This window comes from Cyrtonyx montezumae, unplaced genomic scaffold, assembly GCF_038088225.1.
Source record: "Cyrtonyx montezumae isolate F1298 unplaced genomic scaffold, pur_monq_1.0 scaffold_2, whole genome shotgun sequence".
Lineage (NCBI taxonomy): Eukaryota > Metazoa > Chordata > Aves > Galliformes > Odontophoridae > Cyrtonyx > Cyrtonyx montezumae.
In genome coordinates, this window is record NW_027071936.1 from 67,159,788 (window position 1) to 67,185,517 (window position 25,730).

General features: G+C 55.8%; 1 protein-coding gene and 1 long non-coding RNA gene across 2 annotated transcripts; both read left to right on the forward strand.

Annotated features, from left to right (window-relative positions):
• The first annotated feature begins 1,501 nt into the window (after positions 1–1,501).
• RAB11FIP5 (RAB11 family interacting protein 5) lies at positions 1,502–20,495 on the forward strand. Its single transcript, XM_065736203.1, has 6 exons — positions 1,502–1,866; positions 7,027–7,460; positions 8,129–8,834; positions 13,144–15,336; positions 17,756–17,942; positions 18,928–20,495. The coding sequence occupies exons 1-6, from the start codon at positions 1,502–1,504 to the stop codon at positions 19,135–19,137; spliced, it is 4,095 nt and encodes a 1,364-aa protein (XP_065592275.1). The 3' UTR covers positions 19,138–20,495.
• Positions 20,496–21,468: 973 nt separating this feature from the next.
• Positions 21,469–24,401, forward strand: LOC136048359 (uncharacterized). The gene is made up of 2 exons (XR_010622167.1): positions 21,469–23,039; positions 24,059–24,401. It is a non-coding gene; the product is annotated as an uncharacterized LOC136048359 (long non-coding RNA).
• Positions 24,402–25,730: the final 1,329 nt, after the last annotated feature.

Genomic DNA, 25,730 nt, shown 5'->3' on the forward strand with positions numbered 1-25,730 from the left:
ACGTTACAGCTGCCCCCCAAAACTCCACCCCGTGCAGGTGGGATTGCGATTGCCCCGGAGAAATGCCTTTTTCTTTTCCTCCTGAACGCGGTTTGCCCCCACATAAATGCCATTCCTTCACCCCATGACGAGGGACATCCCCCCCCCCCCCCGGGCACCTCAGCGTCCCCATGGGATGAGTGACTCCACCACGGACGCGCTGAGGGGGAATTAAAAGCCTAAAACCACCTCAAATGCAAAAGTGGAAGGAAACGGGCGACGCCAGAGGTGGGGACGGAGGGGAGGGAGAGATAATCAGGAGAAGGAGGGGAAAGCAATCAGAGCCGGGGAGCGGAGAGGCAGATGCTGCGCGGGGATAAGCGGCGGTGCAGTGCGGGGCAGCGGCGGCCGCGGAGCTATAATTGCATTCATTGCGGCCGCGATAAGAAATTCCCCGTGTGCCGACGCCGTTGGTTTCCCCGTTGGATGCATATTGATTGGGGATTTGAATAGCGCCGGAGCCAGAATAGGTGCAGGGGGTTCGCAGCCCTGCGTACCTGCTGGGTCCCTATTGTGTCCCCTCTGTGTCCCCTACCGTGTCCCCACTTCACCCCCCATTGTGTCCCCATAGTATCCCCATCATGGCCCCACTTTGTCCCCACCAAGACCCCCCCCATTTTCCCCCCGTGTCCCCACAGTGTCCCCACCACACCCCCACCGTATCCCCACCATAACCCCACGGTGTCCCCATCGCATCCCCTCTGTGTCCCGTCCCCTCCGTGTCCCCGCAGCGGAGCAGAACGCCGATGGGGCCGATAGAGCAGCGCTGCGCTGCCCCGTGCCCCCGTCCTTATCTCCACGGCATCGCCGCGCCGCGATCGCAGTGAGATAACGCCCAAAGAGCCCCGGGGAGCGGCGTTGGCCGTGACCTTCCTGCAGGGCCCGGGGAGCGGCAGCCCGTGCCGTGCCGCGGGGTTATTAGAGACGCTGGGGAGGGTTTTAATTGCTTATTAGGAGCCGGCGCGGCTGCTGCTGCCGCGTGGGAAATGGCACTGTGCTTCAGGCCGTGCAGCGTCACTCGGTGCCCATTGGGGTGCAGTGGGAGCGCTGCTGCGTTCCCCGCCACCCCCACTGCAAAATGAATCCACGTGGACCTCTGCAGCGCGGGGCGGCACTGCGGGCAGCGCGCCGTCCTCGAGCACAGAGGGGCGTGGTTTCACCGCGTGGGCGTGGCTACTGGGTATATGGGCGTGGCTATAATCAGGGCGTGTCTTCTCCAAAACAGGCGTGGCTTCGGGGAAGCGAGGGGGGCGTGGCTATACCGAGAGGGCGTGGCTTAGTTCTGGCGGTTTAGACTGGGCGCGGCCCAGAGGGGGCGTGGTTACAACGGGCGGGGGCGTGGCTTGTGGGCGTGTCCTGGCGCGGGGCGGCGGTCGCGTTGCGGCTGCGGCAGCGCAGCGGAGCGGTGCGGATTGAGGCCCGGCCCGGCCCGGCCGCCCTTCCCCCCCCCTCACCCCCCGCTATGGCGCTGCCCGCCGAGGGTCCCCCGGCCTGGCTGCCCACCCACGTGCAGGTGACGGTGGTTCGGGCCCGCGGGCTGCGCTGTAAGGGCGGCGGAGGAGGGGGCAAAGCGGGCAGCAGCGATGCGTACACCGTCATCCAGCTGGGCCGGGAGAAGTACTGCACCTCGGTGGCCGAGAAGAGCGGCGGCAGCCCGGAGTGGAAGGAGGAATGCTCCTTCGAGCTGCCGAGCACAGAGCCCGGGGCTGAGGCCGCGCTGCTGCTCACCGTCATGCACAGAGCCCTGGTGGGCATGGACCGCTTCCTGGGCATGGCGCGGGTACCGCTGCGGGCCGCGGGGATGCAGGGCCGGGCCCCGGAGGAGCGGTGAGTGGGGGGAGGGGCGTGGGGGGGGGGTTAGGGTTAGCCCGAGAATGGGCTGGAGGTGTTTAGGAGGTGTCCCAGGGGGTGGGGTGCCCTTGGGTCCCGGTGAGGTCTCTTGGTGCCTCCGGGAAGTGGATTGCGAGAGGTTGAGTGTCATTGGGTCCATCTGGGCTCCAGGAATGGCTTTGAGGGAGATAGGGTGGCACAGGACCCACGTGGGCCCTCCTGAGGGCGTCTTGAGGTCCACGCGTGTCCCGTGAGGGGGATTGCAAGAGGTGGAGGTGTTCCGGGGTCCACGCGTGGTCCCAGAAGTGTATCACGGGGAACAGGGCATCGTGGGGTCCTTGCATGGCCCAATAAGAGTGTCACAGAGAGCGGGGCATCGTGGGGACCCTCTGTGCCCCCAAAAAGTCCCCGTGGGCTCTCTGTCCCCCATAGAGCTGTGCCGTGGGTTCGTGGGTTGTCCTCCTGGTGGCTTGGTGCCATGACCCTCGTTGTCACAGTGCTGCTCCCCTCTGTAGGATGTGCACAGTGAGGAGCTGTGGGGTTTTGGGGTGCGAGGAGCCCCCAGGCTTCATTCTGCGTTGGCACAGCCGGGACTGGGGCAGATATCCCCAAAAATGGGCTCTTAGGGAATGCAGCAGCTTTGGGGCTGCGATGCTGCTGGGGTGGGTGCTGAAGGAGGGTGGGGAAGGGGGTCTCTCGTGCACCTCTTTGCTTTTAGGGCCCCATCTGCATCCCTTGCTTTGAGGCGTGAAGCTGCTGCTGGCCTGAACGCAGCCAGGGAGAGAAGAGGGAAAAAAATAATCATACAAAAATAGCAAAAGCAACAAAGCAACAAAGCAGGCCTTGGTTGTCAGCGTGCTGACCTTGCTCTCATTTCACTGCTGATTTCTGTTGGGGTGGAAACATTACCGGCGGTGCTTTTCCTCCATGTTTTCAGCTCAGTGGAAAATGTGCCTTCCAACTTGGCCCCTCATCATGGAGCGAGGCCGGCTGCGTCCGGCAGCTCAACAGCCCCGGGGTTGGGCTGGGAGGGGAAAAATCAGCTCTTGGTTTCACCCCAGAGGGCATCCCGTGGCCTTTTTGGGGCATCCCGTGGCCTTTTTGGGGCATCCCGTGGCCTATTTGGGGCATCCCGTGGCCTTTTTGGGTATCCTTGGGCTTATCCCAAGCTGGAAAGCATTGGCAATGCAGCAGCAGCCGTGACTTGCAGTGCTTTCATTTTTAAGCCATGGCTTTAAGCCCCGTTGAGCCCTCAAGCCAACGCAGGTTGGACCTTGCCCTGAATTTGGGATGGCCGTGGGGTGACGGAGGAGACCCCCGGGGGGGGTCCATCACCTCTGTCCGTGGTCCCGTGTGCTGCCTGGCAGATGGTTTTCTTTGCTTTTTAAAGATACCTGTGCAACTGGAACCCCCCAGCCTGGGTACGGTCTGGTGTTTGGTGGCTTTGGGCTCTTGGTGGCCCTCCATCGACCAAAGAGCTGCAGTCTCAGGTTCCTTCCTCCCCTTCCCTGCCTCCTGCTGTGGCTTTCCCTTTGCAGCCGCAGGAAAAGAAAACCCACAGAGGGCCCCGAAAACACCATAAACCTTCTTTGCCACCATCACCTGGTGCCCTGCTGGCACAGGTTGTGGCCTACCATTACATGGGGGTTTCTTGGTCAGAGGAGCCCCAAAAGACCTCAGATCCTTTCCGTGCACGTTTCTGCTGAGCAAAAGCAGCTTTAAATCTCTTGCTGCTGCCTCCTGTTGCTCCCCACGTCTCGTTGCAGCCTCCAGATACGTGCAGGCAGCTGTGAGGGTTGGCTTCCTCCATCAGGCCTTCACAGTGGGGACGTGGGGTTGGAGTTTCTTCCAACCTGGGCTGCTCCTCCATGCTGTTCCCTAGCCCGGGGTGCCTCGAGGTGCACAGCTCTCCCTGCAGGCCCTTCCCTTTAGAAGAGCATTCACAGCAAAGCCGTGCTCCTCCTGCCCATCTCTGCACCCATTTCCACCTCCTGCTCAGCCGGTGCAGCAGGAAACCTGCTCAGCAGCCCCGTGCTGTCACCCGTGCTTTGCAGTCCCACCAAGCTGGGCCTCATTTTCTCCTCTCCTTTATGCATTTGAGGCTGGCAGAGCAGGTCGGGGCATGGGCTGAGCGTGGGCACGGTGCCTTTTTTTTTGGCTCATTTTACTGCTTGGGTTTGCAGACCGTGGGAGCTGCGGGGCAGAAGCAGTTAACTTTGGCTCTGCTGTCTCCTGCTGTTGTTCACTCCGTCCGTGAATGTTTCATGCTCCGTTTTACAGCTCCTCAGATCTCCCTTCCCATCCCCTTCCTCGGGTCGATGCAGAGCTGCGTGGGCTTGGGCTCGGTCATCTTAGAGGTCTTCTCCAACCTTAGGGGGAGAGGGGAAAGCCTCTCACCTCTTCAAAGTTGAGTTGCAGTGAAGCTGCCCGAGGTTGTCCTCATGCCAGTGCTGCTGGGAGCTCTTCTCCAGCCCTGCCCTGCTCCAGGCTTTGTCCCCTCCATGCCACCAACACAGGGCCACCACTCAGAGTACCATTTCTCGGGATGAATTCATCCTCCCGAATCCCTTTCCATCCCCACCCGTGGGGAATCAACCCATGTTCGTTTTCCAGCTGTGCTTTGAGCAGCTCCCATCCAAAACCAACAGCAAAGGAACCGACGCAGCAGAAAAGCTTCCCGGCTCTGGAGGGGGAAGCTGCACGGAGACACGAGGTCAGACAGCGAGCCCACAGCTCCCCGGGGTCGTGCTGCTTTCCTCCCTTTGCTTCTCCTCTCGATATGGAGTTTCCTCTGCGCCCACGAGGTTCCTGGGGAGCCTCAATGGGGTCTTTTTCTGCAGACATTTGGGGGTTTCCCTTGGGTCCCCCGCCCGTCCCCGGCCCTGGTGTTGAGCTGTCCCTGATGAAGGGCCTCCTGGCAGGAGCAGGGCTGACCTTGTTGTGGGGTGAGTCAGCAGTAAATGAGAGGTGGGGAAGCTTTGGCTGTCCCTTGTGCTCCTGCTTCGTTCCAGGTGAACCCTGGGGTGCAGCTCTAAAGGTGAGCTTTGCCAAGTGGTTGTGGCACCCCCAGGAAGATCTCTGCTAGTGAAGCACTGGGACCAGTTTGGGAGAGAAACCCTAATGTTACCGAAGGGGATGGTGATGGTGATGGGATGTGTGTGGTTTGGTGCAGACGGAGTGGCCGGAGCGGGATGGGGACACAGAAGGGACAGGAGATGTGGGGCACTATGGGATCCCCTGTCCACCATCAGCTTTGCCTTGCCATGAAGGGTCAGCTCCACTCATCCTGCAGTGTCCTCTGCTCCCGTTTCCACACCAGGGCGTTTTTTTCCCTTTGCTCAGCACTCTGTGCTCAGGGATGCTGGTGGCAGATGGGGAAGCGCGTGCCCCGTGGGGGCCTCGAGCTCCCGGCGATCTCAGCAGCAGCAGAAAATAGCACGGGGCTCCTGCTGCCTTCTGGCAGCTCTCCTTGTCTCTGGGCAGCGGTGGGTGGGAGGGGAGCGGTGCCTCTGCGTGGGGAAGGGGCTTGAGTGGCCCTGGATGGGAGGTGGGGGCCCACAGGCGGTGCTGATGGGTGTTTGGGGTTTGCTTGTTTGCTCAGCGTGGCCCGGACTGCTTCCCCTTTGTGGGGCATCTGCGTGGAGTTCTCTGTTTGTGGTTTCCTCCCTGGGCTGGGCTGGCTGCTGCCTCCTTCCCCTGCTGGGCATCCCCATTACCCTGCAGGGTACCCGTTTTAATTACACGTAGGGTCGTTAAGGTTGGAGATAGGCCTCTAAGATCCCCAACCCGCCCTACCTGTGCCTGCTGACCCCAGGGATGGTGACCCCAGCACTCCCTGTGCAGCTGTGCCAGTGCCCGACTGCTCTTTTGGAGAAGAAATGTTTCCTCATACCCAACCCAGCCCTCCCCTGCTGCAGCTTGGGGCCATCACCTCCTCCCGGGGTGTTGTAGGGTGCACTGGGGCTCGTTGGGGATTAAAACCCATGCCCAGCAAAGTCCCGGGCACTCCTCCTGCTCCTCGTTGGCTCCCAAATGGGGAATTGAGGACGTGGTTTGGATTTCCTCCTCGCCCTGATGATTTCAGCAGGGTCACACCCGTCTCCAGCGCTTCACATTTTCCTCCCCTTGTTTTTTGTTCCTTTCTGGTGACTCTGCTCTTCTAAGCAAACTCTTTTACCAAGCTGAAACACGGCGGGCATTTGTAGTTGTTGGGAAACGGGTAGGAAAGGATTAGTGCACCTCTAAAAGTGCCTTCCTCCTCGTGTTGCTGCTGCACGTCCCCACGCTGGGGCCGTTGGAGCTGTCTCACCCTCCTCTTGCTCTGAAGTTTTGGGAGGAAATCCTGGCTGGGACCACGCGGGTCTTGGCGTGGTTCTGTAGCCTGCTGATAAGAGACAGGGCTGATGTTTGGGGCCCCGGGGAGCTCATCCTGCCCTGGGAGATGGGTGGGGAAGGGCGCTGGGTCTGCGGTGTGAGGCGGTTGTTTCGGGTCCAGCTGCCCCTCCTGAACCTGGTGCTGGGGGGAATTAGGGAACTGCAATGCAGAAGTCGGTGCCTCCGGGTGTCTCTTGCTTTCATCTGCACCATTTGTTTCAGCTAGCAGGAGGCAGGAGCCCCCTGCCAGCCCGCAGCGCGGCTCTGTGCCCTGCTGGTGCGTGGGGGGGTCCTTGAGACGTGGGTGCCCCATCTCTGGAGGTGCCCAGGGCTGTGGTGGGGTCTGATCCGGTGGGGGCACGCAGCCCACAGCAGGGGTGGGGATGGGGGGCTTTGGGGCCCCTTCCAACCCAACCATTGTGTGATTCTGTGGTCCTCCGCCGTCACTGGAATAGGGTTGGATCATCAAATCCAATGAGTCCGTCCCTGCCATGCCCAACGTGTCCCTGAGTGCCACTTATCCACACCTCCAGGGACGGTGACCCCATCCCTTCCCTGGGCAGCCTGCTCCAATGCCTGAGAGCTCTTTCTGAGAAGAAATTGTTCCCAATATCCGACCTGAAATAAAATATTTCCTAATATCCGACCACTGAGCTCCTTCGCCGTGACAGTGCAGACTGCAGCATGGGAGGATGGGTTCTGAGTCACTGGCTCTTAAATATTGCAAAAACCATCACGGAGCACTGATGGAGGGCCCTCTCCTCGTCTTCCCTCTGACTTCAGGTGGCACAAGCTGCACTCCAAGCCCGGCAAGAAGGAGAAGGAGCGTGGCGAGATCCAGGTTTGCATCCAGTTCACACGCAACAACCTCACGGCCAGCATGTTCGACCTGTCCGTGAAGGACAAGCCACGGTCTCCCTTCGGCAAGCTGAAGGACAAGATGAGGGGCAAGAAGAAGTACGACCTGGAGTCGGCCTCTGCCATCATCCCCAGCAGCATGGGCGCCCTCGACATGGAGGACGACTACGACCTCGGCGGCAAGAAGTCCAAAGTGAAGGGCTTCTTCCTGAAGAACAAGCTGCGTAAGTCGTCCCTAACGCAGTCCAACACGTCGCTGGGATCCGACAGCACCATCTCCTCTGCCAGCCTGGGCATGGCTGCCAGTGAGGTGACCAGATCCCCCAGCAGACACAGCAGCCTGTCCACGGAGCGCTCCGGTAAGAGGATCGTGTCAGCGCCAACTGTTTTTTAACCCATCTTTGCTTTGTGGAGGGGTTGTGTGGGGGCTTTCTTGCAAATCCCTGAGCTAATTGCTTACCCAAGAAGCAGTGTCCTGCGGGAGCCCTGTGAGATTTTCCTGCCTGCCAAGAAGTGGGGGGGAAACATCCAAGGTTTGGCTTCGAATGGCAAGCTGTGTGTGGACAGCCCCGCTTGGCTGCACTCCCATGGGTCTGACTGCCAGCGTGGGGTGTAGGGGTAACGTGGGGCCGTTTCTCCTCTGCCCCACAAAAGCAGGTGGCAAAGAGCAGCTCACTGTGCTCCTTCGGGGCCGGAGCTGGAGCAGTGACCGGCCAATGGTGATTAAAGCAATCCCAGCTCTTGGCGTTGGCAGAGCGATGATTTGCGAACAAAAAAGGCTCTTGTCGGGAATTAATTCTTGCCGTCCCTTGAAAACAAAATGCATCGTTTAATTGGTTTAATTGGCTGGAGGCTGCCAGTTCCCGGATGGGGTGGGAGTCCCTGGGTACTGAGCACTGGGATCTGCTGAACTTGAGTGAGAAGTGGGCACAGACCCTCCTTACTGTGCCATGCAAGGCCACCCCGGGGCCCATCTGTGATAACCAGGACCTTTTTAATTAGTTCCCTTGTGCTTTTCTCCCTGCAGTGAAGGACTTTCTACCTTCTCCGAAGCTGACCCACAAGAGAGCATTCAGTGATGAGGTCTCCCAGGTCAGCCCCGTCCTGGAGCCAAAAGCAATCCGCAGCCTGAAGCCAAAGACCGACCCCGTGTCCCGCTCCTCCCTCTGCATCAATGGGAGCCACGTGTACAGTGATGAGCCCACCCCGAGGGGCCCCGTGCCCACCCCGCAGGGCTCTGCGCCACTGCCCGTCCCCAAAAGGCCCGAGGAGGGTTTTGGCTTCACCCCGATCCACGCCGACCCCCACGAGGTGCCCTGGGGGGGCAGTGGCTTGGAGAGGACGCAGCAAAGGGACGAGCTGAGGTTCATCCCCTCTCCTCCCAGCTTGGTCCTGCAGGAAGAGCTCAAGGTGTCCACCAAAGCCGTGACGCTCAGCAACCACCTGGGCAGAGCCAGGATGGAAGAAAACAGCCGCCTGGAGAACAAGCCGACCCAGGTGGCGACGCCCGTGGTCCTCAATGCAGAGGTAACAAAGGAGAAGCAAGCCGAGGAAATGAGGAAGGAAGAGAAGAAAACCAAGGGAGGGCTCTTCCACAAGAGCGATGCTGGGAGCAGGGGCCAGGGGGAGAAAAGCGGAGCCTCGCACGGCCCTGCGGCAGCGGGAGACGACAGGAGCAAGGCCGGCGCTTGGTTCGGTTCCAGGGAGCCCAAGGACTCCCCCCAGAAACCCAGGTCAGTGAAACGGGGCTGCAGGCACCCAGCTCTTATCCAGATGCACAGATGAGAGCGGGGGAAAAGCCTCCTCGACCACTTGTCAAACAGAGGGTGCCTCCTCCTGGATCCTTCCAAACCCGCTCTGCTCATCCCCCGGGGCTGTGGCTGGTGGAGGGGAGGCATGTCCCTGTGCAGAGGTGCAGATCTCCTTCAGTGAGCTGAAAAAGCCTCCCCAGCTTTCTGTGTGCAGGGTATGGGATGCAGTGACATAAATCACCCCCTGTGCATCGCTGTCCGGCTTAGGGCGTTCAGAGATATCAACAATTGTGATGCTGTGATTCCTAATCCCAGCCCTGCTCTCTCCTCTCTCCTCTCCCACCCCAATGTTTTGTGGGCTGTGCTGGGATCTGGGCACTCACCAGGAGCACATCGCTCAGGGAGAGGGAGAACACAAGGCTGAAGGAGCCAGCAGTCAGCCCGAGTCCAGAAAGTTGTTTTAGTGTAGGGATTCCCTAATCTGGGCTGACTTTAACCTAATTAATCCTTAAGAAGGATTTTCATTCAGTTTAAGCCTCCTCTAACAAAGAGGACTTCTGTCCTTCTTCCACCTGTCGGGGTCTGTGTGTGAGCTCTGCTGCTTGTAACGTGCTCAGGTGTGAGGCATCACCACCTTCACCCACTCTGATGATTTTGGGGTCGTCAGAGGCCCTAAGGTTTGCTTTGGCTTGGTTTGCCATAGCCCAGGCTCTGCTTTTTTGGATGCCTCTTTGCAGTCTTCTCTCCTCCATACAGTTCTCCTGTCTCGTAAGGAGAAGCGTGGAAGAGCCACACAGCAGCTGTGGGTTTTGGTCCTCAGAATAGGATTTCCTTGGAAATGGTGCAGTCTGGAAGGAAGAGATTCCCAGGGGATCCTTCTGGGGTCTTTGTAAGCATCTGAATGGGCTCGAATTGCACCTGGCAGTTTTAAGGTGGAGTGTAATGAGCTTAAAGTGTAGTGAGGGAGACTGAAGAGAGGTCTGTAATGGGGGGAGTGTTAAGCCCCAGCACTGTGGGTCCGAGCTGGGAGGTGGGTGCCCTTCAGTTCCTCTTTCTGGATCTTGATCGTTCAATCCTATGGAATTCCCTGATTTGATGATCTGTGGATGCTGATCTTTCTCAAAGCGGCGATTACAATGTCGTTCCTCATGGTAATCGTGAAGAACTCCCACTCCTTTGACCTCCTCCTCCTCCTTCCACCTCACAGACCGGCTCAGCTCTAAGCTGTTGAGAGGCTGATTCCATCTTGATGGCTGAAATCTGCATTTCAATAATCAAATGCCCCTTCCCTCCCAAGCGTGCCGCTGAAAAGCAGGCAGCACTTATCTGCTTATCATCTGGAGGAAAAGCAGTGCTGCTACTCATTTACCTGCATAACTGCTGGGGCTGAGGATGGATTAACCTTTGCTTTGTAGAACAGAGCAACTCCGAATCTGTGGCAGAGGAGGATGCTGTCTGCTCCTGGAGACCTGAGTTAAAAGCTCTTCGGGGTTTGTTGAACTTCAGGTGGCGTGGTCAAGGGTTGTATGCAAGGAAGAAGCTCAGCAGGCTTATTTGAGGCAAGGCCTGGGGTGAAAACAATCACTTGTGGTGTTTTCAGGCTTTCCTGCAATGTTATCAGGGCTCTGCAGGTCCTGCTTCCTGCAGTAGGAATTGGGATGATAAAACAGGGCTGCATCTCCAGCTTGGCAGGAGGCAACAAGAGGCTGCTTGCAGGTTGAAGCTCTTCCTAGGTTAAACCTTTTCCTTCTGTTGCTGCTTTCAGGGCAGGAAAATGTAGAATCGTTGCCCGCTGTGGTTGCTGCTATTCCTTCCGTGGCCATCAGTGAGGCTGAAAACTAAAATCCATCTCAGGCAGCAGCAGTATTGCCCTTGCAAAGATGGCTCTTACAGCACCTGTGCCTGCTCCCATCTGTGCTTCACCTCCAGGTCCTTCCAGGCTCCCACCTCAGACAAACAAATCCTGGGTTGCACTCTGATCTCTTCCCAGCCCCTTTCTGCACAAATCCTGCCGTGCTGGAGGACGTTCTCCGCGCTCTGGGGCCCCAGCACTCTGCTCCCCCTCTCCCAGACATAGAATTCCCAAGTTATCCATGGAAATCATGGCCTGATGCCCATCCACCCACCTCTCTTTGGGCCCAGGGAGGAATTCTCCACCCGATCCCCAGCTCTTAACCTCGGTGTGTTACGGATTCCAGCCGACTTTCCATCAGGCAGCGGCTCGGTGATATTTTCTTTCTATTGTTGTTGCCCAGAGGCTGAAATGCTCCTGTGAAGTGCTGCCAGCAAAATAAATGAGGGCAGGAAGGTACCTGCTATTTATTTTGGCTGGCAGAGCCGCGTGCGGAGCTCTGGGAGGAGGAGGAGGGTGAGTCAGCATTTCGTTGCAGCAGAGATCTTCCATCCGAGCGGAGGTTTCCCTCTAGAGGAGCACAACATCCTCAGCCCGTGGGGTGAAGCAGTGGGATTTCAGGGGGAGGGTCTGGTGGGCTAGGGTGGGAGTTTCTCCAGCCAGACTGCTGGCAGCTGTCAAGGTCGTTAGCAGTGAGCACTCATTAGGAGCCTGAAACTGATTAATGCTCTGTAGCCACTTAATGCTAGGAGCCAGCAGAGCTGCCTGGATCTGCCTTGGGTTGCTCTTTCTGAACGCTGCTGAAGCAGAATGATGGGTTCTTAGTCTGGATTAAACCATTAACGTGAGCAAGGAGCAAACAGGGCTACGTGAGGAGCTGCGTGCTGCCCAGCATCACCCCGGGGTCTCCCGTTTGTGGCTGAGGGTCTCCATAGCTTAAACTCTTAGGCTGGGGCAGCAGCTCCCAGAATCACTGTGAGTGTGGGAGGAAGGATGGAGGGGGGATGGCAGGGAGCTTGGCCATGAGGTGAGTTCACCATGAGTTGGTGAACGCCCTTCGAGTGCTCTCTGAGCACAAAACCGATGCAGCTGTAGGTGGGTGATGATGATGGTTAATGTTTGCCTCAAGGTGGCATTTTTGAGCTTTAAAATACTTAAAATATATATATATATATATTTATGACAAAACCGTCCGTAATAACGAGCAAAAATAGTCCTGAGATAGCAACCTATCGGTGTCTGCCTTTCTCCAAATCAAAGTGGGGTCTCTCTGAAGCCCCACCACGAAGTGAAGCATGATGCAAAGCTGTCTGGCTGTCCCCGTGCTGACAGGGGTAAGTCATGGGGGGGAATCACGGGGAGGGGGACACTGCTGCTGGAGCTGGGTGTTAGGGAAGGGTCTGCCCCAGAGGGCGGTGGGCACGGCTGGAGCTCAGGGAGCATTGGGGCACTGCTCTCAGCTATAGGGTTTGGGTGGTGCTGTGTGGAGCCAGGGTTTGGGCTCGGTGGTCCTCGTGGATCCCTTCCAACCTGGGATATTCTGTGGTGAGATGGCCAGCCCTGGCCTGGCATCGTTCATTGGCAGAGGAGGTCCCAAAGGAAGGACAGGTAAATGCAGTTCCTCTTGGAAAGGCAACGAAGGAAGGGCAGCCCAACTTGGGGCGAGGTGAGAAGACATCTGCAGCAGGGGACAGATGTCCAGACTGGAGGTGTGCCGAATCCTTCCCTTCCTGTGTCACACAAAGGGGTTGGGTGGCTGCTGCTGTGCTGCCATGGAGCCCAGCACAGTGCTGTGACGCTCGGGTGGGCTGGGGAAGGCTTGCTCTTGGGTGATCTTCCCCCTGCTGCTCCTCCTGTGCAGGGACAGTCGTAGAACTGAACCGAGTCTTTGGGCTGGAGGAGGTGGAGAAATCTCTCTGACTCTTGAGGCTTAGGGCTTGCTAAGGCAGAAAGGGGAAATGTGGAGGATGGTCGGAGAAGGGCTGCCCTTTCCTTTTTGCAGTGCATGCCCTTTCTGTGCATTGACTCCATAATCATTGCTCTGCCTAACAAGAACAATGAGTATGTATTGCATTGCTCTGAACCGAAGCGTTTGTGGTGTGTGTGTGTGGTGTATGCTTACAGCACTGTCACAGCATTAACCAGGAGGACTGTTTTGTCTTCCCTCCACAGCCTGGAAGTGTCTCCTCAGGTAGAAACCAGCTCAGATGCTCCTTCTCATTTTCCTCCCCGCTCCCCTGCCCGGTTCCCCGCTGCTGCTGTAGCCCATCTCGCTCGCATGCTGAGCCCTAACCTCTCTCCCGCTACTGGAGACAGTCAGCCCGGATGCTTGTCCCCTACCAACCCATTCCTCAACTCCCTGCAGAGCAATCCCTTCTTTGAGGACCTCCTCGCTGACCAGGTACTAAATTCTCCTTCACCTACTCACTTTTTCTCTAGTTTCCCGTCTGGGCCGCATGCTTCAACAGAGGTCGCTGGGAGCTTGTGTTCCTCTGAGGATTGCAGTCCCCCTGCCTCCCTAAGACTTAAAGATCCGGAGAGAGAATCTCCAGCCAAAAACGTTGGTGTCCCCGTGCCCGAAACCACTCCTCCATCCCACGGAGACCCTCCTCCTCCAGATGAGGAACCCACCGCCTCTCCTCCTCCCCAGTCGGAGTGGGATGAGACCTTCGATGCCTTTGCCACCAGCAGGCTCAAACCAGACCCAAAGAAAGAGGACTTCTTTGCTTCGGTGGCTGCGGAGGGGATGGCTTTCATCGATGACCCCGATGCCGCCAGCCCCACGGAGCGGTCGGCCGAGCCGGCTCCTGAGGAGGGGACGAAGGGCTTCGAAAAGGCCGAGCCCCCAATCAGCACTGAAATGCCCCCAGCGCTGCTATCTTGGACAAATTTCTCCGCTTTGGATGTGGGGGCAAACCTGGTGAGCACAACCCAGGAAGCGACTGTGATAGAGGATGTGCTGAGCCCCGTGTCCGCAGGGTCGGCGGCGAGGAGGAGGAAGAGCAGCACACCCATGGTTTGGGCCGCCGCGTTGTCATCGGGAAATCCAGGGGGAAAAGAGGCTTCCACCCTGCTGAGCTCTGATAACTGTGGCGGGGAGGAACAGGGCAGTAACGAGGAGGAAACTTCTAGCATAGGGGAGAACGGCTGGATGACCATCGCCACCGAAACAGAGCCCGATCCCTCCGAGAGCACCCAGAGCATCGGGCGGGGGAGCGCGTTTGGGCAGCGGTCCTTCCGCAGCGAGGGTCCCTTTGAAACGAAAAGCGCTCCTCACGTCCTGCCCCGAGGCGCCTTCGGCCCCGAAAATGCCATCGAAACACTTCCAGGCAGCAACGTGGCCGCCGTGCCCCCGCGGGTGCTGCAGGACACGGCGGCAGGGCGCTTCCCAGCGGCCTCTGACGTGGGGAAGGAGCTGCAGGATGATGGTGGGGAGATGTTCGACATCAGGAGCTCGGTGTACCGGCTGCAGGCCAGCATGCGGCTGGAGGCCGGGGAGGGCCGCGTGAAGACGGGCTCTGATGCTGCCCTGGCTCCGTGGACGGGTGTGCGGGGGAAGGAAGAGGCCGTGCCACCTCCCAAACCTCCGCGGTGGTTCGCATCCACGTGTGGCGGAGGGGATGATGAGGACAACACGGCGAGGCAGCGAGGTGGGGAGGAGGGTCTGGAGCCAGATCCGAGTGGTGACACGCCTGTGCCAGCGCCTCGCACAGCTGTGCATGAGGATGCTGCCGACGTGGAGCCCGGAGGGGATTCCTCTTTGGGGGAAGAGGCACCGGAGATGAATGGGACAGATGCGGCCGAGCGCTTTGAGACCTGCCCTTCCAGGTTCTCCGTGGATGAGCTCACCCCATCAGGTGCTGCAGGGAGCTGGAGCCAGCCGGCTTTGTCTCCCGTGTCACAGCTCGGCCTCAGCACAGAGCCATCGATAGCCCCAGAGCAGGAGCCGTGCCCTGAGGCACCAGACCCGTCCCTCAGGCCGGACTCAGGCCTTCCTGAGACCTTCTGGACGGCGTTGGAGGAGCAGGAGGAGGTGTTGGGCCGCCCGCACAGGTTAGCCCTGGAGCAGGCGTGGGGCCGTGGTGAGGGGCCAGCAGTGGGCTGTCTCCTTCAGGCAGAGCAGGGCCGGCTGCCTGCGGGGATAGACTTCAAGAAGGCCGAATTCTGGAAGGCAGATAGAACGGAGGAGAGGAGCGAGCAGGATGCTGCGAGCCCGGGCAATCCCTTTGCTCTGGCAGTCAGCCCTATTGCCCCCACAAATCCCTTTGTGGAAAAGCCAGCAGACACCCTTCCTGTCCAGGCTGTGCTGCCCAAAAGGTTCTCTCAGGGCTTCAGCTCCCCCCAGCTCCACGGGGAAGCCCTTCAGCAAGGCTTCCAGCCCACTAACCCCCACGGGGACCCGCTAGGCAATCCTTCCCTGCATGACAGCCAGCCCTTGGCCTTCTCCACCCCTTTCCCTGTGGCTGTGACTAACCCTGAGCAGTTTGATTTCCCCTCCCCTGCCGCGACCAGCCGCGCCGCAGCCCAGCCCTGCCCTTTGCCGCAGTCCGGTGACACACAAGCTTCAGCACTCGTGGTTTTGCCCAGGGAGACACAGCCAGCTGAGAAGCCCTTTTTCCAGCAGACGACCAGGTGAGCGCTCCGGGGAAGGTGTGAAGGGTGTGTGTTTGGTAGAGGTTTAAGCCTGTGTCTCCCTTCTGCTCTGATCAGGGAGCTCAGCTCTGGCTGTGCTGGCTCTGAGGAGGTGCTCTGCACTGTGCTGAAGGCCCTCTCCTCACCTTCCCATGCTGAATGGTAACTGTGCTCCCTGAGAGTCCTGCCTGGGCAGCTGGAAGCCGTGGCTGTCTTGGATCATGGTGGGGAACAGCCACCGGTGTCCCCTTCTTTGCTCTAAACGAGGGCAAAAGGTTTGACACGTCCAAGATCTGCCGCAGGGAAAATGCAACCACAACGAAATTGCATTCAGTGCTAATTTTGGCTGCATCATCTTCCCTGTGCTTGCGAAATAGGTGTCTCTCCCGTGGCTGCCAGGAGAACTTCTAGCTGTTAATGCTCTCGTGAGTCCCCCCGTGGCATGTGCTCAGCTATTCCCTTTCCCTTTTCATTAATTCAGCTTTGGTTTCTTTCTTTATGTATTTTTTTCCCCCCAGCAGCCACCAGGTACTAAAAACTTTCTTCTCTCCGTAGCCAAAACTAAAAAGCAGTCGTTCCAGCAGGGCAGAGGCACAGTGCTGTTCTCCATTCCCTTCTGCCGAGGTGCCCCGGGACTCAGCCTCCAGGGTGATGGGGAGGACACACTGTGGCCATGTGTCAGTGGAAAGAAAGGATGTTTTCCCTCCTCCCCTGTCCATCTTGTGCTGTAGGAATGCAGAGAAGCAGAGAAGGATGCAGTGCTTAGGGCACAGAGTGTGTTGGCTCTGTGTGTGTCCTCTGATTCATCTGGTTTGCTCTTGGGATGAGGAGGTGACCGTGGGCTCCATCTGCCCAGAGTATCAAGGACCTGGTTCTGGTAGCAGCAGTCAGGTCAGCCTCATCTCTGTGACAAAGCTCAGCTGAGCTCAGCTGAGCTCTGCTTCTTCTGCACGGAGATGGAGAGTGGGTTCGATGAGCAAAACAACACTGGGAGCAAAGACCATCAGGAGAGGGATACGTAAAATTGTATCATCATTAAGGTTGGAAAAGACCTTTAAGATCCCCAAGCCCAACCCATCCCCATCGTGCCCACTGACCACGTCCACAAGTGACCACTTTTTCCAAGAGAAAAAAAAAGTTTCCTTTTATCCAACCTGAACCTCTTGGGAGATGCCACTAGTTGTCACAGGGGCAGAGAAGCAAGGTGGAAGGGCCATGATCCCGTGGTGGCACTTTCCTAGACACATTTCCTACAGTGGCATGTAGAAAAAGATGTGGCACGAAAGAAGTGGAAAGAAAAAGAGAAGAGAGAAGGCTTCAGACCTAGAGAAGGCTTAAAGGCTTAGCTGGGACAGAAGTGTCCTCCTCTGTCACGTAAAGGAGGAGTTGGTGTGTGATGAACTGCGATGGGCTGACGTGACAGGGTTGGGAGCATCACTGGCATTGAGGTCGTATCACTGCCACACAGTGAGAGGGCAGCAGAACTGCCTTTGACAACTGTGTGCCAGCCTTTGCAACCTAAAGGTAGTTCTTGGGGAGCTCCTGGTGTTCAGAGAGTGGCTTCCACATCCAGAAATAGATCTGGGAGAGGAGCTGCTGCTGCTCCCAGTTCATTCATCCCCTTTTCCCCTCTGTAATCCCTTTCTGCAAACAGGGCTGGCCCCCAGGTGCTGTGTGCGCCCTGCATTTGCCCTTCATTGCCTTGCTGTCTGTGAGAAGCATTTTAATAGGGAGATAAAAGGACTGAATTCCTTAAGCTGCTGTAAGGAAACTCCTCACAGATCTTTACTGCACTCCACAGTGACCTTGGGAGCAGCACAGCTTGCTCAGGAGATGGGTGGAGAGAGAAGTGCCAGGGCTGTGCCTCCTTCACCTGGACACGTTTCATCTCAAAGAATGTTCATCGTAGATCTGTGGTCACTTGGAGCCATCCAGCCTTGGGGACTTGGGCCATCCAGCTGCTGCTGCCTCTGTCCAGCCCCACCTGCTCTGCTGTAGAAACAGAAATCCAGTGTGGTCTCATGGTTACAGCACAAGCTGGGCTTGAGAGAGGTCCATCAGCTCATGCATTAACTGCGAGTGTTCTTCACTCTGCTGACTCCTGAGGTCCCTGTGTGTGAACAGAGGCTGTGTTTGCCTTTTTTACTTGAAAGCTGTGCTCCTGTGAGCATGACATCCCTTTTCCCTGCAGTGGTTTTGCGTGAGAGGCCCATTTGCAGGGCACCCACTGCACCTGATGAGTTCTGAGGCTTCGTGGAGGTCCTGGGTGTATTTTTAAGGTCTTTCTATCCAAGTACAGCATGCAGGTCTTGCAGGAAGGTAGCATCAAGTCACTTCTCTTTCCATCATGCTGAAACGCAAACCGTAGCACACGAGTTACTTGGCAGGGCATTAATTTATCCAACCTTGTCCTCCTCAGTCCTCACCCAGTGAAACCCATCAGTGCTGCAGTGCAGGAGGGCTCTGGTGAGAAGAAGCAGCAGCACAAGTCCAGCCTGACCACAGCGCTGAACAACGGCCTGGAGAAGCTGAAGACAGTCACGACAGGCAGCGTTCAGCCTGTGGCCCCATCACACCTGGAGAAAACAGACCCCAAGAAGGTAAAGGTAGGAGGGAGCTAGGTGCTGGGGTGAGAGCTGGCTTCCCACCTGCTCGTGAGGTTGGAGGTGGAGAAAAATTGTGTTGAGGATATAGGATTGGGTCTTGCCATAGGGTGACCAGATTTCCCTCAGGGCTTTCATCCTGTGGGAGCTTGTAGGGTGAATAACCTGAAAGAATAGTATCCACAGAAAATAATGAGGTGGATAGTATATTTTGTTTGGCTTGACAAGACAACCAGTAAATAAAGGCTCACCTGTTGCAGATGGTCAAGGCTTGCCCAAAACTCCACAGGGAAGGGATCCCCAACAAGAGATCCTTCCCTAGTGGTGGTCAGCCCTTAAATGGGGTCTGGGAGAGTTGGAGCCACACTCCACCCCTTCTGGTCACACAGGTGCATTGCCTTCACCTGTGCTCCTGTGGCTGACTCAGTGCTTGTCTCAGGTGATCAATCAGTGGTTCAGGTCGTGATTCAACAGTTCCCATACAGAGCTCTTGAGGGATCTTTCAGCTCTTAATTCCCTTCTCCCCCCCATCATTCTAGGCTTGCTGCTGAAGGACTAGGGAGGGAACAGCTAATGGCAGGTCTCATTATGGCAGGCCAGTAGGTTCTGTTGTCCCTGTGCCTTCAGCTTTCAGCTGTTGGGTTTGATGAAATGGCCTCTGGGGAAACCCTGTTGAGTAATCCACGTTGTGGGAGGGCTCTGTGGTCACCTCTAGCTCCATGGAGCACATCCAGGCTGCAGCGGCTGGATGTCTGGGCAGTTGTTCCCTCTCCCATGTTATTTGTGCAACTGAGTGGCATGTGGGAAAGCTGCTGTGTAACGCAGGGTGTCCCAGGCCTACCAGGTGGGATTTGGAGGCAACAGATGTAATAAACACTGAATACTTTGGCATTTGGTATGTTGCTGCACCTTGCAAATGTTAAAGGGAGTAAAGGGAACGGTGCTTTTCGTTCAGCTTGCTGAATGTTCCCCTCGGTTTCTGCTGCAGGATCCCACTGCGTTGGACCAATCAGCCAAGTATTATCACTTGACCCACGATGAACTCATCCAGCTCCTGCTGCAGAGAGAGAAGGAACTGAGTAAGAAGGAGGAGCACATCCGGGAACTGGAGAATTACATTGACCAGCTGCTGGTGCGCATCATGGAGCAGTCTCCCATGCTCCTCCAGATCCCGCTGGGGGAAGCCAAGGCCAAGTAACCTCTCAGCACAGACCAGCATCACTTGCCTAAAGCACTTCCAGTAAACACGCTGCAAACATCCCTGCACTCCCCCTTGCTCTTAAAGAGGGCTTCTCCAGTGGCTTCTGTTCGCAGAGTTTAGCAGGAATGGTTATCTGCTCCTTCCCAACCTAAGCTTATCCCTGCTCTGGCTCCAGGGAACTATAGGGTGGTGGGCTGTCATCCACCCCGTGGGGAGGAGCAGAGCCATCGTTGGAGGCAGATGCCTCCTGAGGTTCCTGTTGTAACCAAGTGGCATCTTCTCAGGCTCTCACCCTACAGTGCTTTAAGTGGTCCATGAACATTTAAGAGCTGGAAGCCAGACATCTCACTCGTGTCTTCATCCTGCTACTGCTGCTCTTCTGCCTACACTCTTCCACAGGCTGTTCTCTGAGATGGGTGTGCTCTGACTGACGGACAGTGTTAAACTGGTTGACCAAATTGGGGATGCCTAAACTCAGTAAGATCGTACCAGCATGTTATCGTCCACCAAGTCTGTTTGGCAGGGCAGCTAGGGGAAGGGGCTGCTGCTGGATGCCTCCTTCCCTTCCTGCCCCAGATGCTGTACCCATGAAGGAAGGCTGTCTGAACAGCTGGCTCCAATTTGTGTCAGTACCTGGTGGAGTAAGAGGCAGTACACAAAACCACAGTGCTGCAATCAGAGGCTGCAAAGACTCAATCCAACATCACTGCCTGATTGTGAGCTGTGCTGGCTCCTTCTCTGTGTGCATGCAGGGTTGTGATGCTGCCTTTGAGACCCAACCCAAAACTGAATTCGCAGAGAAGGGCCGGTGATGGTTTGTGCACTGTCAGTGCTGCAGGAGATCTTGCAGGCCGCCCAGCCCATCGCCAGGTGGGCTGACACCAGCGTCTCCTGTATGCAGAAACCACAGCTGGATTTTCTGATCAGTATTACACTCCCCCTTTTCTGTGTCTGCAGGAACTGCTTCCCACTGGCAGCCCCCTGTCATTGACTTTGTGTTGTCATTCTCAATGCAACAGGAAAACGCCATACGGACCGAAGCTAGTGCGTAAAGAAGGATGTCTGGCTGCCCAGCCACCTCTATGCATGAAGTCCCGTTAGGTCAGACATCCACCAACCCCATGCACAATGCATTCTGTGAAAGCTAGCAATCCAGTAATCAACACGGATCACTTTCGAGCCAGTATTAGTGCCAGAACAGCTAGAATTGTACCACACCCCCACGCCAGCGTCAGGTCCCACCCCTAGAAATGCTAGGCCAGCTCTCTCGGGAGTTGAATGCTTCTCGCTAACTTGGAGTGGCTGTACGAAGTCCTCTGGGTTGCTTGGTGTGATAGGTGATGTTAGTGTGGGGCTGGTGAGCAGTGCTCCAGGCCGCGTCACAGCACAGTGCAGCTTTTGGCATGGAGATGCTGGGGAAGGGCACGTAGACCTCTTCTTGTGTCAGTATTTTGGCTAGAAGGTGCCTGTGCACCAGGGTCAGCTGGTATGGGACTTGAGCTGTCTCAGCATGCCGGGCATCTTCTCTCTGCTGCAGATCTCCAAAAGTTAGTGGATTTTTTTAACCTTTGTATTCTTTTGTTCTCCTTTACTTCAGCATATGCCGTGACTGAAAAATTGTGCCTTTTGCAATAGGACAATGGCAGTTCCCTAGGAGAAAAGGCTCAGAAATCCAATTCTCAGCTGACTGTAACACAGCTTGGCCAGCTTTCCTTTCTGCTTGCCTGCTCGTTTGAACTAGGTGAGTCTATATTTTAAAGCAGTCAGCAGAGCCTTCCCATCCCCTGTGGGCAGTTTGTTTTGCTCTTTGACAGCAGTGGACAGCTCCGTGGTAGGGAGGTGATATGAGGGAAGGCATGGCAGATATTAGTAGACCAAATGCAGCTGGATAAAAGCATTATTGGGTCATGCTCAAAGCCTGAGGCTGACAGAACTAAGAGGTATCAGCTTAAAAGGAGATTTGGCATCTCTGCTGTGACAATATTTGGTCTCATCTTGCTTTCAGACTGTCGTAATTAACAGGAGGATTTGTTACCCTGGAAGATAGCAGCCATGAGCCGTTAGTTCCTGCCTGCAGTTGCTCCTGATAGGGAGCTGACTGGGGTTTTGCACTTCTCCACCTGCATCTTCATGCTCCTCCCTCCTCACATGCAGTTTCTGGTGTAAGATGTGAAGACCTGAGGGAAGATGTTTCCCCCTCTATATAATGAACTCCTCTTCGCCTGTATAATCAAAAGATCCCCTGGCCTGGCAGCTGGCTTCCCGTTCTGGGTCCTGTAAAAAGCCTTCCCAGTACATGACACCAGGCAGGGAGGAGCTGTGGGCAGCTGGGAGGCAGGACAGCATCAGGAGTGCCGAAGGAGGGCAGAGAGAAGGGCTGGGATGCTGAGTGGGAGCAGCTCAGCTGAAAAGCATTGCGAAGGGCACAGGGCTGAAGTCCCACAGTGGCCAAAATGGCTCAGTGCTGCCTGACAATCAGCTGCTTCCTTGGCTTCCTCCCATCAGCGACACGCATTGTAGGTGCTCCCCACACACAAGTGCCAGCGCTTTTAAGGAGCTCACTACACCCCCTCCCTGCCTCTCCTCCTCTTCCATCGCATCTAACCACTACCAGACACCCCTCTCTGCCTTAGGCAGCTCTGCCTCTCCTCCCAAAGCTTGAATGTTTTGCACTTTATATAATTCAAGTTGATCTCAGAGCTCCAGAGGGCCGTGCCAGGGCCCCTTCAGCAATACGTGCTTCCTTCTGCCACCTGCAGCTCGCAGGGCTGTGGAGAGAGGAGAGTGGTGGGGACAGCTGAGGCTGCCGTGATGTTTCATGTCTGACAGAGCATTTGGAAGTCCCGAGCTACCTACAAACGATGCTCGTGTTTAGGAGAAGGCATCTTAAAGGTGCTTTTGTGTTTTCTTTGTTTCTTCACCATTCTGAGAAAGTTTCTTTCCCCCTCACCCCCAGGCCCCCCAGTTTTTATCCTCTGCATACTGCTAACAGTGCTACAGCCAGAACGTGTAACTGGAGGACCTGGATGCTTTCTCTTAGTTGAGGGGATGAGGAGAAGTTGCTCACGTTCCAAATCCGTGTTTAGTGATTATCTTGTAAAGGGGGGCAAGCAGCACTGCTTGCTGGGCAGTGTAACCCCCAGAGCTGCAGTGCTCTTTGCAGTCTGAGCAGACAGACGGGTGTGAAGGAAGCTGCCTGGGCCTGCAGCAGCTTTTGGTTAGTTCCGTTTTCAGCACAGCCACAGCAATAATTCTGTGTTTTGCCTTTTGCATCCTCATCTGTCCTTCTCTTTCCACATTCAGTCCGGGTCACGGGCTTTCTGCAGGGCACTGTTGCTCTCGTCTGCTCTGTTTTTGTTGTCAGCCCACAGTTGTGTTTCTTGCTGTTAAAGAACTCTGTGGCCAAGTGGTTTATTTTTGTCTTTGTTGCCCCTTCTGTCCCCAAATGATAGGACAGGAGAGCAGCTGAGGTATATCCTTAAACTGGAACAAACCTGAAGGGATGTGGATACCGAAGTGTGACGTAGACCCAACCATATGCCTTGTCTGCCAAGGAACAGCTGCGTTGTGTTAGAAACGTGGGGTGGAAAACCACCCCAAAATCAGAGTTAAGTGTGGGGGGTTTCGGAGTTGTCGATTCCCTGTTCTTGGTGTACGCGGGAGGTGGGTTCTGTGTGTTTCATGTTTTAATAGTTTGCAACTAATGTTTATAAAGAGAGCTTGTTATTTACGTTTTAAGCACTTTAAAACAACAAAAAAAAATAAAAGTTGTTCAAGCTGTTCCTAGATACTTCTGATTTATTGACAACAGCGTCTGTGCTGATAGCACTTGGACAGTGAGTGACATTTATCTGTTTATTTTCTGAAGGAGGATGATGGTGCCCAACTTCTCCACGCTGGTATGTATCATTGTTAGTCCCAGTGCCACGCGGGGGCTCTGGGGGGTGTTGTTGCCGCAGGATTAGCTTGAGTTCAACTCTTAATATTGCCCCTGTGTGAGCTGAGGGCTGTGAGCCCCTGCAAGCTTTCTTGTGTGTGCCACAGAGCTGCCCTGGGGCTTCAGGTCTGCAGCTCCATTGTTTGCTGCTGGTTTGGCCCATAGGTAGCATAGCAGGAGCATAAAGGTTTGTGATCGCATTCCTGAGGATTTGTGGGAAAACAGCAGCTGAGGAGGGGAGAGCTCACGTTGCAGAGGAGGCATCGCACAGCTCAGCCTGGGGTGCGTGGGGAGGAAAAGCAGCTTTGTCTGTGCCACTGCTCCCGAGGCACGCAGCTTTTACCCACTCCTCCGGGGCACCGGCTGCTTATGTTTTTGTGCACGGCAGAGGGCTGATCCACAGCCCAGACCTTTGCCTCCAGCTCCTCTGCCCTAATCCCCCCCACCTGTTTTACTGCTCAGCTGTTTTCCTTCTCATAGTCTGCCTTTTTTTTTTGGCTTCATTCATGCCCTTCTCCTTCGGAAAGAAGAAAAAAAATTAACTCCCCTTAAGCTTTGGTAAATGACTTCGCTGTCAGCGACAGCAGAGTTGTGTTAGCTCTAATCCCGGTTTGTTTTTCCTCCCGCCGGACCACAAGCCCTTACGTAGCTCAGCACCTGTCTGGGGGATCATGTTAGCCCTGGGAGCCGGGGAAATGCTCAGCACGGTGCTGTGCGGGGTCAGGGCAGTGAGCCATGACCCCCTGAAAGGCTGTGCTGAGTAAGGGCTGCCTGAAATGATGAGGTTAGATGGCAGAGCGCAGAGCAGAGAGGCAGCAATTGGAAGGTGGGGTTCTTGGAGGCTGGCAAGTCCAAAAAAGAGAGGGATTTTAAGGCTGTAGTGCTGCTAAAACAGACAGGATCGCGCCGAATCTCTGCCTGCTTGAAAGCTTCGACACTGAGTTGGGACTTGGGCAAATTAATCTCACTCCTACATCGTAGAGCCACAGAATCACCGAGATTGGAAAAGACCGCAAAGCTCACCGAGTCCAACCGTCAACCCGAAAGTAGGAAGAGCTGGCTGGGTTTGTTGTTTGAAGCTTGAGTCGTGCAGCCCGACGCGAGTTTTCTTAAAATCTGGCTTTGCAGATGGAAGCCGACAAGAAACATTCCTGCAACTTTCTCCCCGAGCCAGCAGGCAGCCCAGCTCCGCACCCAGCTGTCACGTGCGAGGCGGCCGTCAGACCCCAAATCTCACTTGGGTTCCAGACAAATTTACTCTCCATAGCTGAAGGTTTTGTTCCTCCCCCTGCCAAAATGGAAATAAATACCAATATTGAGTTAACAGTTGCTGATCTAGGGAAGGAACCCCCCCCCCCCCACCCCTTTCTTCCCCAAGCCACTGAAGCACAACTTGTCAGTCTGAATGGATCTGGTTAGATTGATATCAGCCAAAGAATTGATATTCTTTCTGGTATTTAACCAAAAAAGTGATAGTCTTATGTCACTCCAAATGTGGTTTTAGATAAACAGATTCTCTCCCCTCTGTTGTTATAAAACATTTAGTGTGTCAACATTAGGGATCGTATCAATTATCTGGCTCGAACTGCGATGGGAGGGAGGGGGGTTTCCCTGGTATAGAGATGGAGAGATTTGGGTTATAATCCATACTTACTTCAGAGCCCTCATGATTTTCCTGTTCCTGAAGCACAGGGGGAAACCTTTAGAAAAGGAAAAATTGCCTCATAAAATATATTTGTTACAACAGGATGTTTTTCATCCTTTTAAGATGGCGTTAGGGCTCCAAGCAGGGTTAGACCCTGCCCAAAGAAAAGCAGACCATGATGACATGCTGTTCTTTGAGATAAGAGAGACAACACAGCACAAGCTGTCGGGTTGAGAAGGGCAGCAATGTCTTCTGGGGTCAGGAGGTTTAAGCCCTGTCCTGACAGCAAGCACTCAGCCTGCACTGCAACTGGACTTAATTAAAGGAAGCAAACCATTAACTCTGAGGACAAGGTACAAGGGCAGCAGTGGGTACAGCCCAGTCAGCAGAACTGGATGTGGGAGCAGAGCTCTGCTCATCACGAGGGATTGAGTACACCCTCCGTAAGTTTGCAGGTGACACCAAGTCAGGGGGGGGTCTGCCTGAGGATGGGAAGGCCCTATAGGAAGACCTGGGCAGGCAGGTTGATGGGACGAAGTTCAACAAGGCCAAGGCCAAGCACTTCGGTCACACCAACCCCATGCAATGGGGGCAGAGAAGACTGTGTGTGGAAGAAATAGATCTGGGGGTGGACATGAGCTAGCAGCGTGGCTAAGAAGGCATCCTGGCTTGTGTCAGCAGCAGGAGCAGCAGGGCATCGTCCCCTTGTACGTGCACTGGTGTGGCTGCACCTCAAGTGCTGCATTCAGTGGTCTTCCCACTACAGGACAGACATGGAGGCGCAGAGAAGGGCAGTGTTGATGTGAGGGGTCTGAAGCATGAGTTTTATGGGAGCAGCTGAGTGCTCAGACTGGAGAAGTGTCTCAGGGGAGACTCTATGAGGGTTCTTATGCATACGACGCTATGAGGCTCTTATGCTCGGTTACAGCTGCCTGAAGGATGATGGGGGTCAGCCTATTCTGGGGGGATGAGAGGTAATGACCTCAAATGGCAGCACGGGAGATTCAG